Source organism: Mytilus galloprovincialis, chromosome 10 (genome assembly GCF_965363235.1).
Source record: "Mytilus galloprovincialis chromosome 10, xbMytGall1.hap1.1, whole genome shotgun sequence".
NCBI lineage: Eukaryota > Metazoa > Mollusca > Bivalvia > Mytilida > Mytilidae > Mytilus > Mytilus galloprovincialis.
Genome location: NC_134847.1, coordinates 9409655 through 9425292, shown reverse-complemented (window position 1 = coordinate 9425292; position 15638 = coordinate 9409655). Strand labels below are relative to the sequence as shown.

General features: G+C 33.1%; 1 protein-coding gene across 2 annotated transcripts in view; it reads right to left on the bottom strand.

Moving 5' to 3' along the window:
• Window positions 1-8870: 8870 nt before the first annotated feature.
• LOC143049785 (beta-1,4-N-acetylgalactosaminyltransferase bre-4-like) overlaps window positions 8871-15638 on the bottom strand; it is a 30870-nt gene continuing 24102 nt past the window's right edge. For both annotated transcript variants that reach the window (XM_076223519.1, XM_076223518.1), the window contains exons 5-8: window positions 15198-15320; window positions 14267-14371; window positions 13424-13562; window positions 8871-12215 (exon numbers count right to left, since the gene is read on the bottom strand). In XM_076223519.1, the coding sequence (XP_076079634.1) occupies window positions 12198-12215; window positions 13424-13562; window positions 14267-14371; window positions 15198-15320 (385 nt within the window). In that variant the 3' untranslated portion in view covers window positions 8871-12197. The remainder of the gene's footprint in view (window positions 12216-13423; window positions 13563-14266; window positions 14372-15197; window positions 15321-15638) is intronic.

The window sequence follows — 15638 nt, the reverse complement described above, 5'->3', positions numbered from 1 at the left end:
AAAAAGGGTTAAATAGTCAGAAACATAAAATAGACATACAGTTTGCAATTAGTTCCGTAAAATAGATTTGGTATAACAGATATGTTGAAAGACAACCTGGGATGGTTGCGTAAGACACATTTGATTTTCCGTCATAGTTATAATTTATTCCATACTGTAGGACAATTGTAAGACACATTTGATTGCCCGTCATAGTTATAATTTATTCATACTGTAGGACAATTGTAAGACACATTTGATTGCCCGTCATAGTTATAATTTATTCCATACTGTAGGACAATTGTAAGACACATTTGATTGCCCGTCATAGTTTATAATTTATTCCATACTGTAGGACAATTGTAAGACAATTTTGATTACCCGACAAAGTTTATAATTTATTCCATACTGTAGGATAATTGTAAGACACATTTGATTGCCCGTCATAGTTTATAATTTATTCCATACTGTAGGACAATTGTAAGACACATTTGATTGCCCGTCATAGTTATAATTTATTCCATACTGTAGGACAATTGTAAGACACATTTGATTGCCCGTCATAGTTTATAATTTATTCCATACTGTAGGACAATTGTAAGACACATTTGATTGCCCGTCATAGTTATAATTTATTCCATACTGTAGGACAATTGTAAGACACATTTGATTGCCCGTCATAGTTATAATTTATTCCATACTCACGGCCGACACTCGGCTAACCGAGAGTTTGGTCGGTTAATCTATATTGAGTATGCGGCTATATCGGCGGTTGGTCTGTTAATCGGGTTGGCTAAAGTCTGTTAATCAGGTGTTATCGAGAAAATCATTGCAAGGTCAGTATGTTTCATTGTATAACTTTTTAATTATATTTATATCATAAAAACTATTCATGTCTGACAAAACGATTTGGAATACTGAATCCAGTGGTGTAATTATTTTTTTTCTAGCTCCAATAAACGATCTATAAAATGAAAAGGCGAGTTACTCATCAGTAAATTTATACACATTTTACACACACAAAATGTACACAAAAATGACAAGTTGGTTGAGTTTACTTGCATGCAATATTTTGAACATCGAAAAAAGACAGGCATTATGTTTGTTTACCATATTAACATCAATATGTGAAAAATCTACACGAAAAACTGTATTTTGGTGACATAAATCAATTTTTGATAAAAATGTGGTCTGTTAATGGGTCGGATGTATAAAACTCGGTCTGTTAATTGGTCTGTTAAGAGTTATGACTGACATTACAAGCATAATTTTATTGCTATATGGGGTGTTATCTGAATAAAGGGATAGACTCAAGATTAGTGGCTAGAATATATGGAAACAACACAATCATGAACAAGTTTAGACAATGGAATCTGAAAATTGATAGAAATGGTTTCAAAAAGTGTAATATCAAAGTAGTATTAATTTTATCAAATAATGGTCGCATATATCATGTGGATTCTGTTTCATTGCTATGAATGGCACCAATTTGTCATTTACATAGGTAACAAGTATATAAATCAGAGATAAACTTCGTAATGTTACAAAACATCAGTAAGTAAAATTGTTTTTTTTTTCTTCTAAATTTCAGTATTAGTTGTAAATTCCGCTCCACAATCATTCTTCTCACATTTACTAATGTCAATTTCTTGTTTAGAACCACGTCTTACCAACGATTAGAAAACAACGGTCATTCCGTACTTGATACATTTAGGCGGCAGAAAATCAGAATGATGACTTGGTACAAAAGACAATACATACCGGAAATAAAGTCCTCATAGATACCAGGATTGAAATTTTATATTTACTCCTTATATTTATGCCAGACACGCGTTTCGTCTACGAAAAAGTCATCAGTGACGAAAAAAATGTTTAAAATGCCAAATAAAATACGAAGTTGAAAAGCATTGAGGAAACACAACTAATACCGGCGTCACACATCAGCGTATAACACTGGCGTGTTCAAAATCATTTACGCTGCCAATACGCTAGTAATTTTGGATGCATTTAACCTGTCAATCATATTTGTAACGTGTGCAAAACGAGCTTTAAACGTGTATTGGGCGTACTAGAAACGTATGTTGGCGTATGTTGTATGCTTTTATGCTGCATACAAATTTCCTGGGATTGTAGCGTTCTTCAAGCGTATTTACTTTCCTTCATTCGCTAGAGGAATAGGAGGAGGGTTGATATCTCATAAACATGTTTATCCCCACCGCAATTTTGCGCCTGTCCCAAGTCAGGAGCCTATGGCCTTTGTTAGTCTTGTGTGATCTAGTATACATATTTTTTAAGGGGCCAGCTGAAGGACGCCTACGGGTGCGGGAGTTTCTCTCTACATTGAAAACCCATTGGTGGCCTTTGTCTGCTCTATGGTTGGGTTGTTGTCGCGTTGACACATTCCCCATTTCCTTTCTCAATTTTACCTTTGTATTTCGACGTACTACAAATTTATGCAACGCGCTTTGAACGATTGCTAAGCGTTCCTTTGGCGTGCAACTAACGTATACCGACTTTGTCAATTTTATTTTAATTCGAGCGGCCAATCAGTCCATATAACGCTATATTGAAGTGACACACCCTTCAATGAAATGCAAAGAAATAAAATTAAAATAAAAGTTCTCTTTCTATAAGGATACTGTTGCACCGTATTGTAATATTTTCGTCACAAGTACATCTCATTTTTTTCAATGTGAAAATATAAACTAAAGGTAGTAAGACTATTGTCGTGGCTAAATAACTCTTAACTGACACGATTTAAATTGTCCAACCCATTAACAGACTGTATTCCCCTAATATTCATTAAAATGTGGTATTACTCAACTTATATAACAATTATGAAATATTTTAACTATGACAATTATTTTTTTAGAACCAAAGTACTATTTTGTGTCCTTTAAATCATATATAAAAATGTTTTTTAGCCTTTTATCCAAAATATTGCTATGCGTACAAGCATAAAAACCACATACTTGCGAGACGCCTTTTCGTTTTACTTAAAACTAGGCAGGCTATGCATTTTTTTTACTGGTGGAAAATGTTCTATGATAGATATCATTTTGTCAGACACTTTTCTTTTTTTGATTTGGTTCTTATAATATGCCAAAAATCTGTATATTTAACAGAGTTTAACATTAAATTGTGTGTTTTACTCTTAACAGACGTATAGCCAACCCGATTAACAGACCAACCGCCGATATAGCCGCATACTCAATATAGATTAACCGACCAAACTCTCGGTTAGCCGAGTGTCGGCCGTGATACTGTAGGACAATTGTAAGACACATTTGATTGCCCGTCATAGTTTATAATTTATTCCATACTGTAGGACAATTGTACGACACATTTGATTGCCCGTCATAGTTATAATTTATTCCATACTGTAGGACAATTGTAAGACACATTTGATTGCCCGTCATAGTTATAATTTATTCCATACTGTAGGACAATTGTAAGACACATTTGATTGCCCGTCATAGTTATAATTTATTCCATACTGTAGGACAATTGTAAGACACATTTGATTGCCCGTCATAGTTATAATTTATTCCATACTGTAGGATAATTGTAAGACACATTTGATTGCCCGTCATAGTTATAATTTATTCCATACTGTAGGACAATTGTAAGACACATTTGATTGCCCGTCATAGTTATAATTTATTCCATACTGTAGGACAATTGTAAGACACATTTGATTGCCCGTCATAGTTATAATTTATTCCATACTGTAGGACAATTGTAAGACACATTTGATTGCCCGTCATAGTTTTAATTTATCCATACTGTAGGACAATTGTAAGACACATTTGATTGCCCGTCATAGTTATAATTTATTCCATACTGTAGGACAATTGTAAGACACATTTGATTGCCCGTCATAGTTATAATTTATTCCATACTGTAGGACAATTGTAAGACACATTTGATTGCCCGTCATAGTTATAATTTATTCCATACTGTAGGACAATTGTAAGACACATTTGATTGCCCGTCATAGTTATAATTTATTCCATACTGTAGGACAATTGTAAGACACATTTGATTGCCCGTCATAGTTATAATTTATTCCATACTGTAGGACAATTGTAAAACACATTTGATTGCCCGTCATAGTTATAATTTATTCCATACTGTAGGACATTTGGAAGACACATTTGATTGCCCGTCATAGTTATAATTTATCCATACTGTAGGACAATTGTAAGACACATTTGATTGCCCGTCATAGTTATAATTTATTCCATACTGTAGGACAATTGTAAGACACATTTGATTGCCCGTCATAGTTATAATTTATTCCATACTGTAGGACAATTGTAAGACACATTTGATTGCCCGTCATAGTTATAATTTATTCCATACTGTAGGACAATTGTAAGACACATTTGATTGCCCGTCATAGTTATAATTTATTCCATACTGTAGGACAATTGTAAGACACATTTGATTGCCCGTCATAGTTATAATTTATTCCATACTGTAGGACAATTGTAAGACACATTTGATTGCCCGTCATAGTTATAATTTATTCCATACTGTAGGACAATGTATTATTGTTTCTGTTGCTCCTTTCAAACTTCTAAACACATTTGCAAATTTAACATGATATTAAATGAGAATTGTAGTATTAATACCTGGGGCGGATCCAGTCATTTTAAAAAAAAGGGGAGGGGGCGTCCCAACCCAGAGTAAAGGAGGGGTTTCAACTATATGCTCCCATTTAAATGCATTGATCGTCCAAAAAAGGGGGCGTTCCAACCCCCAGAACCCTCTGTATGCGCCACTGAATACAAAATTGTTCCTGGCAAAATAAAAATCAAAATGTAATTTTATCATGCAGGCTAAAAATAACAATGTTCAACATCCTGTCCATTAGCGCATCCAGAAAATTCCGTATGGAACGCCACAGCTGTCTAATGTGGAACTTTGATATTACACTACATTGTATGTTGTTTTATTATTACTTGATGATATTTTGTCTTTACATCATATGGTTTATACATTCCGTAATGCTGTTTTGATATAACTCAATATGTAAAAGAGGGACGAAAGATACCAAAGGGATAGTCAAACTCATAAATCTTAAATAAACTGACAACGCCATGGCTAAAAATGAAAAAGACAAACAGACAAGAAATAGTACACATGACACAACATAGAAAACTAACGAATAAACAACACGAACCCCACCAAAAACTAGAGGTGATCTCAGGTGCTCCGGAAGGGTAAGCATATCCTCCTCCACATGTGGCACCCGTCGCGTTGCTTATTTGATAACAAATCCGGTAAATAGTCTAATTCGGTAGGTCACATTCATGAAAGGGAAGGGGGTTGTAGTTACGACGTAAGGAACATATCCGATATCATTTGTGAAACGGTTTTTCCATAACGGTCAACCAACTGGTGATGGCGTCCGTAAATTTTACGAAGGGATGATTTCAACTTCACCATTTGGAACTCTTGGTTTAATAGCTTCCTTGTGAGCAGCAACCCTCTATCAAGAAAATCATGATAGGAAATGCAAGCACGAGAATATCGTATCAATTGGGAGATACATACCCCGTATGCAGGTGCTGCTGGAATGTTGCTACTTAGAAATAGAAACTTCACAATTGGAAAGCTGAAATCATCTCTTTTGTCGTAAAGTTTTGTTTTCAACCGACCCTCATTGTCAATTTCTAGATGTAAGTCAAGATATGAGGCCAACTTAACTGTATCTGTAGTATCCTTTATCTCTAGTTCGATTGAATAGATGCGTTCCACATAGTCACCAAATTTTGAATTATTTAGTGAAAGAACATCATCTATATAGCGGAAAGTAGAGTTAAAGGATATTGCTTACTTCTTATCTTTCTTCCTAAGAAGCTCCTGCATGAAGACAGCCTTATAATAATAAAGAAACAAGTCGGCAAGTAGTGGGGGACAGTTTGTTCCCATTGGAATGCCGACAGTCTGTTGAAAAACACGTCTTCCGAACGTAACAAATATGTTGTCAATCAAGAAATCAAGCATTTTGATAATATCAGATTCAGAGATTTTTTTGTTTGAATCGGAGTGATCCTTTACAAAGTAGGATTTATCCCTCCCCAAGACAAGATACTTGTATTAACGTTGGCCATTCTTTTATATAAAGCAAAGCAATACCAACTTTTCAATTTGTCTTTTAGTTTGGAATCTGGAATACTTGTGTAAAGAGTAGAAAAGTCAAATGTTTTAATACTGTTACAAGATGAAAGAGAATTAGATTGTATGTACTCTAAAAGATCTTTGGAATTTTTAAGTGTCCACATCTGATTCACGCCACCTCTAGAATAGATAGTTTCACAATAACTTTGAAGCCCGTCTTTGATTGCTGATAAAATATATGTTAATAATTTAGAAAGAGGTTTTGTGGAGCACTTGGAAGACCCAGCAATATACCGTCGTTTGTAAGGACACTTGTGTAGTTTAGGTATCCAATACAGTGATGGAAGATCCAGTTCTTCATCTTTGTTTGAAATTCCAAAGGAACATAGAACAGACCTATGATTATCCAGGATTTCCTCTTTGGTAAGTGTCCTGAGGGTATATGTTGAGTTTCCAAGTGAATTGTCAATACCTAATTCGTTTATCAAGCAGTTAATGTAATGAGTTTTACACACAAAAAACGATGTTGTTTGGGGCTTTATCTGCGGGGACAACAACATATTTGTCAAAGAGGTAGGATAGGTGGTTTGCAATGGTCATTACTTGATAATATTTCGATATGACACAATATGGTTTCGTCTTGACTTGATATAGTTCTGTCTATACTTAATATGGTTTTGTCTTTACCCGATGTGGTTGAACCATTTTTTTAATGTGGTTATGTCATTAGGCAATGTGGTTTTAACATTTCTTGATGTGTATGTGACTTGACGTTATTAAGTTGTTTCATTACATGATGTGGTATTATTATGTCGTAATGATGATTTGCAAATTTTTATTTGGCTTTCACATTACGTAAAAAGTATACCCCTATCCCAGCTGGCAGATTTTCACTTTTTTTCCCATCTGAACATTTTTACTTAAGGAGTGCAAAAAAAAAACCAAATATGTTGTTTTAAATCAACACAGATGTAAACCATGGTGATTCAGGAGAAATTATTGGATTGCCAACTCTATGAATAGTTCATCTGACTGAAAGAAACAATTGAAGCACCAAATCATGAAAAATGATAGTAAAGTCCATTCCACATTTACAACATGCCTGACTTTACTTTAAGCACTTCCAGATCATGAAGGCAAAACAACAAGACTCTTTAGATTGCCGTTAACTATTTTTCAAAGATCTTTTTGACCATCTATCTCTAAGATGACTGTTGGTCTATTTATCATGTATGCATTAAGTTAAATTATGTCCCCTTTCATTATCAATTTAGCTTTTCAGGGTAAAAAAATAAAAAAAATAATGACATTTGCATGGAAAATGAATAAACTATTAAATCTTCCTGATTTACAATCATAATCACATTCTTTGTCCCCAAAATATGTCTTGTCAATGTAAAGAAACCCCTATTGCTATCTCTATTTTAGCTAAATATGAGGGCTAAATGCAAAAAGTAAAGCCCCCCCCCCCCCCCCCCCTTACCACTCTCTTGTTCCAAAAATGCTCATATTGGTGTCATGTTACCACAGAACTAAAAAGACTAGTATAGCTGTACTTGTGTGAAAAAAGTTAGAAATTATGTAGTATGTTATTCATTTCGGAGAAAATAGTAGGACGTACAGGCAACTAAATTATGTCGCGTCTCAAATTCCAGGTGCTGCACATAAGTCAGATACTGTGAAAAGTTAAAGCGAACATTTATATTTAAGATGTATTGCAAATTACATAAAAATAATGAAGTTCTACTTTCTAGGTAGATTTTTACATTATTACCCGCAGATCAGGCAAAATATGCTGAATCAACAATTTTCACTCCCAGGGGTGGAATTTAAGGTCTGTTTTATTCTAGTTGTACTTAATCTATTTTTTATTTATAAACTTACAAATTGAAAAGGTAAACAAATACCTTTATTGATTTAGCTTTATCATATATATCCCCCTTAAGGTGGTACGGTAGTATTTCCTGGCCCATAAGGGATATCGATAGCCTTTTTATAATTTTCATCACTTTGATAAACTGCCAAAAATTCTACATTCACAATTAACTGAAGAACTTTCATTATACTATTCAGAAATGAATTTGGATATGTATCATGACCGTCTACTTTTTTTGATATCGTTAAAAACCTAAGGCCACTAGTGCTTTTAGGCCTTTTATCATGCAGTGAATACAAAACTTAAAAAAATTCACAAAATTCAATTTCACCTTTATGTAAAACTATTTCATATTTTTCTACACCTGACTTATACCTCAGTTTGGGAAAGTATGTTCAGTTGATTTTTTGTCCAATCACTGTCCAGATACTTTGACTAAAATAGGGTTCACAAAAGAGCAACCTAAATTCTGGATGACAAGTACTACCGTGCTACCAACAGGCTCACTGCCGCTACATTTTTGTCACAGGCTCGACAAAAATCAAAGACTTGTATTCTATTGTCAGCAAATGAGACATTTTTTTCTTCTTCCTGTGTAGTATTTCATATTTAACAGTCCTCGATTTGTGGTATTTGATTGCCCCTTGGTATATTCACACCCTCCCCTTTAACATTAGACGTAGGCAGAAACGTTTTTCTATTGTCTGTCATTTTAGACAAGACATCGAAACATCCATGTTAACACACACCCTTCACAGCAAACATTGAATGGACAGGAAATAACCAGTTGTCGTTGTTCTCTTCTATTGTGTGGTAACAGATGGTTTTTTTGTAAGCGTGCAATTCATTCTCGTTAAAAAAAAGTTGTTCACAAATAAAAAAAACCAAGTTTATCAACATTTTAATAGTGATACAAAACACAACGGATTATCATAAAGCTTGTAAATAAATATAACGATGATTTTCAGTATGATCTATGAACAAATTTTACCCCCAACAACGTTCTAAAAATAGACTAATCTTAAACAGAACATTGAATATTCGTTAAGACAAATGAAAATCTCAAAATGAGTCTGAAAAAAACGTCAAAAACAAACAAAGGTTAACATCATGAAGTACCTAAATAATGATAAAAAATAATAATGGTCAAGGTATGAATGTATTGAAAGGCATCTAAAAAGGGCAAGGTAGGAATGTATTGAAAGGCATCTAAAAAGGGCAAGGTAGGAATGTATTGAAAGGCATCTAAAAAGGGTAACATATTCTATTAAAGGATAAACATTAAGCAAATATATAAATAGAAGATGGTTCTCATTTCTGTATTGTTTAACTTTAAAACTTACTTCTCTATTCTTTATTTGTGTCCATTTTTTCTTTTTTATATTTATTTGTGCCTATTTTCCTCAATTTTTTAATTGTGCCCATTTTCCTCAATTCTTTATGATTGCCCACTTTCCTCAATTCTTTATGATTGCCCACTTTCCTCCATTCTTTATTTCTGCCTACTTTCCTGTATTCTTTTTTTAATTATTGTTGTATCCTATTGGTTTTATTCTTATTTTTCTCTTCTCATTTTCGCCCACCGCTTTCAAAATATTCTCTATTCTGTACAAACACCATTGAGACCCTCGTTTAAATTGGAGGACAATTAAAAAGCAGAAAAAAATGAAATCATACGTGAAGCGTTTAATATATTTTTTTTAATTTCTTCTTATAACAGTCAAATATCCGGAAAAGTGCTTCGGAGACGCATGACATTTATAACATGTTTTCATTTTTATAACACTGAACATTATTTCGTGCATTTTTTTAATTTAATTCCTGTAATGAGAGTCTGTATGGAGTTTAAGGAATCGAGAATTATGATAATGAAAAAGGGAAAATAAAATTGAAAAATATATGAAGAATAGGGAATAAGTGGTGTAAAGGATAGAGATTAACTAGACAAAAAAAAAAATAAAAAAAATTGGGTAATACTAAATTGATTTAAAAAATAATCAATGTACAGAATACAAATTCATGTAAATACAGAACATTTTAATTGTAAATTATTTTCGTGAGAATATTATAGAATAATCGTCATTTTCAAGATTAAGAAAAATGTATTAAAAATATGAAAGAATACAGTAATAAAGGACCTCTATCAATACTCTGTGTTAAAAAAGGCACTTCATAACAGGCGTACAAATTAAAATATAAAGGAGTAGGTCCGGTAAGGACCGATTTTGGCCTCAAATTTCAGGTTCATCTGACGAAAGATTTTGACCTCTTTTTAAACACTTAAGTGTCTATTTTATTTGAATTAATTAGTTAATGTGAAAGATTTTAACAGATTTACTAGTCATTAAAAACGATCCGATTCAAGCTCAAATATGAAAAATCTACCTAATATGCCGAAAAATGTCACTTTTCAGATGGTTTTTGGTAAAAATGAAAGTGGCCGCATCCGTGTTCATTCTCAACCTTTATATATGTTATGTATTATCATAAAATACGACTTACATTTCAATATTAAGGATGAACACGAATGCGGCCATTTTCGTTTTACACGAAAACCGTCTAAAATTTAACTAAAATGCAAGAATTATGAGGATTTCAGTAATTTAGCATGACTTAATGGTGCTAGTACCGGATATATGTGCATTGTATTGTCAAAAACAGCCCATATTTATGTATCAGAAGCATTCTACTGTCTAATAAATAACTAAAGGTTTACATTTTACTAATTTTGTAAAACTGCTATATTTTGGGGCCAAAAAGGGGTCTTACTGAACCTACTCCTTTGAAAAAATTCAAACCCTGATATAATTATATTTGCATAATGATCGATAATGATAAAACATTTTGTTCCTAGATATAAAAAGATGTAATATGAGTGACAATGAGACAACAGTTTACATACACTACTGATTGCGCAAATACTCTTCGGCATTTAGCGCGACCAGCTGTAATTTTCAAGTGATAAAACTATATAAAACAATGATAAATCATTTTCCTGCAATAAAATATAATTCGTTTATATTCTTTGGTAAAAGAGATCACGTAATTCACGAGAATAAGAAGACACATATAATCAAAAGACAGATCGAGACCACTAGAATTCTATAGTCAAAATGCATTTTGCATAAATTTGCATAAATTAGATTCCCAAATTACAAAATGTAAACAGCTTCTAAGAAATTTCCCAATCAATACAATGAACTGCGACGCATTGTTGACTACTACGAGTTTACCGTCACGTAAGAATACGAGGAATATTGTAACTGTCATTTTTAAAAGGGAGGTTCCCTACCCGAGATAAAGAGGGGTTCCAACCATGTCCCTGTTCAAATGCATATATCGTTTAAAAAAAAAGAAGGGTTCCAACACCGGACCCTCGCTCTTGACCGCCACTGGTAACTTAATTATTAAATAGTTTTTAAACGAACGGAACACATACTACTTTATGCTCCAGGAGTTTTCGTATTGAGTAGTTTTATACCTTTCAAAACAATGCTCTTGAGAAACAGTTGTTGAATACCTAGCATAACCAGGGTTGAATGATCGGCTGCCAACAAAAACTAGTTGTGTCAACTTTTTGCAAGACCTGCTTTTAAAAGTCAGTTCATCTAAATCCCCATTTGCAGTAACGTATTCTTTAGATGAACTTGAGACGGTTGAGTCTACGAGCTTGGTGCTCTGAGCAAAATGTGAACGTAAATATGTATTAATCGATCATGCATTGCTGGATTGGTTTAAATAGGGGGCATTGACATGATAATTGATGTTTAACCGTAAAAAGAAGTGTACCCGACCTGCTATACAAAGTTTACACACATTTTAACACAAACATACTACATATATATATAATCATTTAACTACGCTTCTATTAAAAAAAACAACAATTACAAACACTCTGTCTCAATCGTTACTTCTTATTAACAAGGACGTTTATATTTCATTTTAAAAAAGGTGTACATGAGGTTTTTAATTTGCTTCAATTGGTGAATTAGAAAATAATCCATCTGTTGTCATCCTAATGCATACCGGTACTTTTGTACACAGTTTCAGTTACAAGGCAGTGTTATGAATGTTTGGAACACCAGTGTACCCAAAATTCAACACAAATGAATTGTCTAATGAAGTGTCTCCATATTGTTGTCGTCATTTGGTGTGTAGTGGTTATTTCTTTTCACTTCAGAAGTTTCCAAGAATATTCATCTCTAAGTTGGTGTTATGACTTTTTTATTTCCTAAAATAAACAATAAATCATTAATTCTTTTTATATTTTTAAATGAAATTCAAATTACCGCATGTTTACATATAATCGAACTTTGAATCTGAATGCAATATCACTTTAAAAAAATGTCAAAGCGAGTAAAACAGGAATGTATCCCTAACAGTCTGTAGTGATATCAAGAATGGTGATGAAACATTGCCAGATATCAAATAGTGATGCAACGTCACCCGATTCCATCAAGCAGTAACGAGATCGTACCAGATATCAAGCAGCGAGAAATTAACAAATGCCGCGTGTCCAATGATAGGAATGGATGATATAAGAAATTTGCCAAAACGTATAATAACAGACATTAAACAGTAACTAGATCGTACCAGATATCAAGCAGCGATGAGACGTTACCAGATATCAATCGGCGATAGAACTTAACAAGATAACAAGCATTGATAAGAAGTTATCAGCAACCAATCAGCTCAGTACGAAATGTTTCCAGACATCACACAGCGATGAGACGTTATCAAAACCAAGTGCACATGGTTATGACACGTTTCATAATTTCATGCAGTGAAGAAAAGTTACCATATATCAAGAAGTGTTTCCAGATATCAAGAAGTGTTACCATGTATTCAGAAGTGTTAACACGTTACCATATGTTCAAAAGTGTGTCAACACGTAACCATATATTCAGAAGTGTAAACACGTTACCATATTTTAGAGTGTGTTAACACGTTACCATATATTCAGAAGTGTTATTACGTTACCAATATTCTGAAGTGTGTTAACACGTTACCATATATTCTGAAGTGTTTACACGTTACCATATATTCAGAAGTGTGATAACACGTTACCGTATATTCAGAAGTGTTACAACGTAACCATATATTTTGAAGTGTGTTAACACGTCACCATATAGTTGACCATATATTCAGAAGTGTGTGAACACGTAACCATATATTCAGAAGTGTTAACACGTTACCATATATTTTGAAGTGTGTTAACACGTCACCCTATATTCAGAATTATGTTAAAACGTTACAGATTCCTTATGCTTGATCCTAACCTGGTACCCTTATTTTACGCTAGCTGCAATTTGTGTGTTCTTCTAAATTTAAAGTATGTATACTCACATTTAGTCAAACATACCTTATCTCATAATATTTTGCTTACATAGTGTTTTTTTCCAATGTAAATCAAGATACAGATAAAATACTTTTACATACCGCCAAAACTTCTTTTTCGTCAATGTCAACAACGACTCGTGTATAGAGATGATTAAAGTCTATCTTTAAAACTTTATACTTCAGGCTATTAATGCCATCAGTTTTGAAATATTTTTTACTTTCTTTCAGCATTTTAAACCTGTAATCAAGAATGATAAATTATCTAACATGTATCAATTACGTAGTTACAAAAATCAATAACTAATCATGATAGTTCAAAAATACTGTTCGGCCTATGCCAGAGATAGAAATGATTTTATGTTCAGATGTGTTTTTTTTATCTTATTGTTTGTTAAATCATAAGAGAAACTGTCGTTTTATATAATAGCTTCTAGAGGGGTACAAAACCTTGCCGGAAAGTCCTACTCACTATTGAATGATTTTTGAGGTACAATTAGTTTCCTTTGCTTTGTAGATTATATCTATAGGTGGCACGGTAGTATTTCATGACCCATTGGGATAATGATAGCCGTTTTAGAATTTTCAACACCTTCTACATCTGTCAACTATTCTACATAAAATTGAGAAAGGAAATGGGGAATGTGTCAAAGCAACAACAACCCGACCATAGTGCAGACAATATCCGAAGGCCACCAATGGGTCTTCAATGTAGCGAGAAACTCCCGCACCCGTAGGCGTCCTCCAGTTGGCCCCTTAAAAAATATGTATACTATTACAGTGATAATGGACGTCATACTAAACTCCGAATTATACACAAAAACTAAAATTACATACACAGATAACTGAAATACTGATAGAAACTTCTATTAACATCGAATAACAGTGCGTAAATTGATCTTCTATGATAAGCCATAAAATTTAGTTGGTCATTCGTTATATTACCTTCCAGGATTAGCTTTGTTTCCTGTATCCGTGCCATGTTTTATCATCTTATAACGAGCTATTTCCATAGCATATCGGATCACTTTATATCCCGCGTTGTGAATTCTAAAAAAGAAAAAGAAAATCTTTGAAACTTTGAAACTTTTGAAACTTTTTATTTCACTAAAGGCCTTACATGAGGCATAATAGTACAATAAATTTAACAAACAATAGTAATGCATGAACTAACATATATACATATAAAGTAGGTGTATGCAGATTTAGAGTAATATCCATATATATTATCATTTAAATGCAGACATAACAATTTTGCAAAATTTTGCCAACCCAACAAGTACATACTTATATATCTTGACTATTCATTAAATTTGACAGGCTTACAGTATTTTTGTTTTTATATATATGATCAGGTATAAACTTGAGTCTTTCTTGAGTAAAAAAGTTACAATTAAATATATAATGAAATTCATCACCCAGTTCTTGCTTATTACAAAGATCGCTCTATTGATCTCTATTGATACTAAAAAATCATAAGTTAAAAGTAATATGGAATATTGAGTTGTCTCTCTTTTCTTGGCTGTTCAACTGATCTGTATTTCAATGTATATATATGCATGTCTTAATCTTTTCTTGAAGTGTGACCTTGATTATTGTAACACAAGTAATGCAGTTCTTGTATATTATTTTGAGCACTACTAGGAAATTCCGTTAAAATACAACAGGATAACAATTGGTTGGCTTCTATATTGTTTAATTTGTTGTTGTTTTGATTATCCGTGTAATATTTGTCCCTGGATGTTAAACAAAGTACACTCAATCAATAAATCACAATTCCTACACGTATTGTATACATACATTTTGTTCATTCTCTGCTTATTCCAGAATTCCAGAATATGCATGTGATATGCGTTGCTTTGCGCATGCTCCTTACCTATTCCACATATCATCGTCTTCACCTCCCCAGCCAAAATATCTGTTCGGAAAACCGTTGACTTTTTCGAACTGTTCCTTCGTTAAAGATGATACGCCTCCAAATATTGCATTGTAAGGCAATCTAAAATAAATATCACATGTATAATTATATGTTATAACATTAAACAAATGTCTAGAAATACCTACAAAAAAGTAACAGGTAACCTTAAAAAAAAATATAAACCTAACTGGACAAAAGAGAGTACAAAGCCATCGAGAAGGATATGTGCATATGAAAAAGGTAACATTAACAACTAAAATAAGGATAAAAATTACTTTAGTTAGCTATCATTTGATTTTGAGGGGTGGGGTGGAAAGGGGGGAGGTAGGATGAACAGTTTTGTTCTGTTCTGAATCTCTGCATTTACTTTAGTTGCAATATCTGACCTGCCTTTTTATT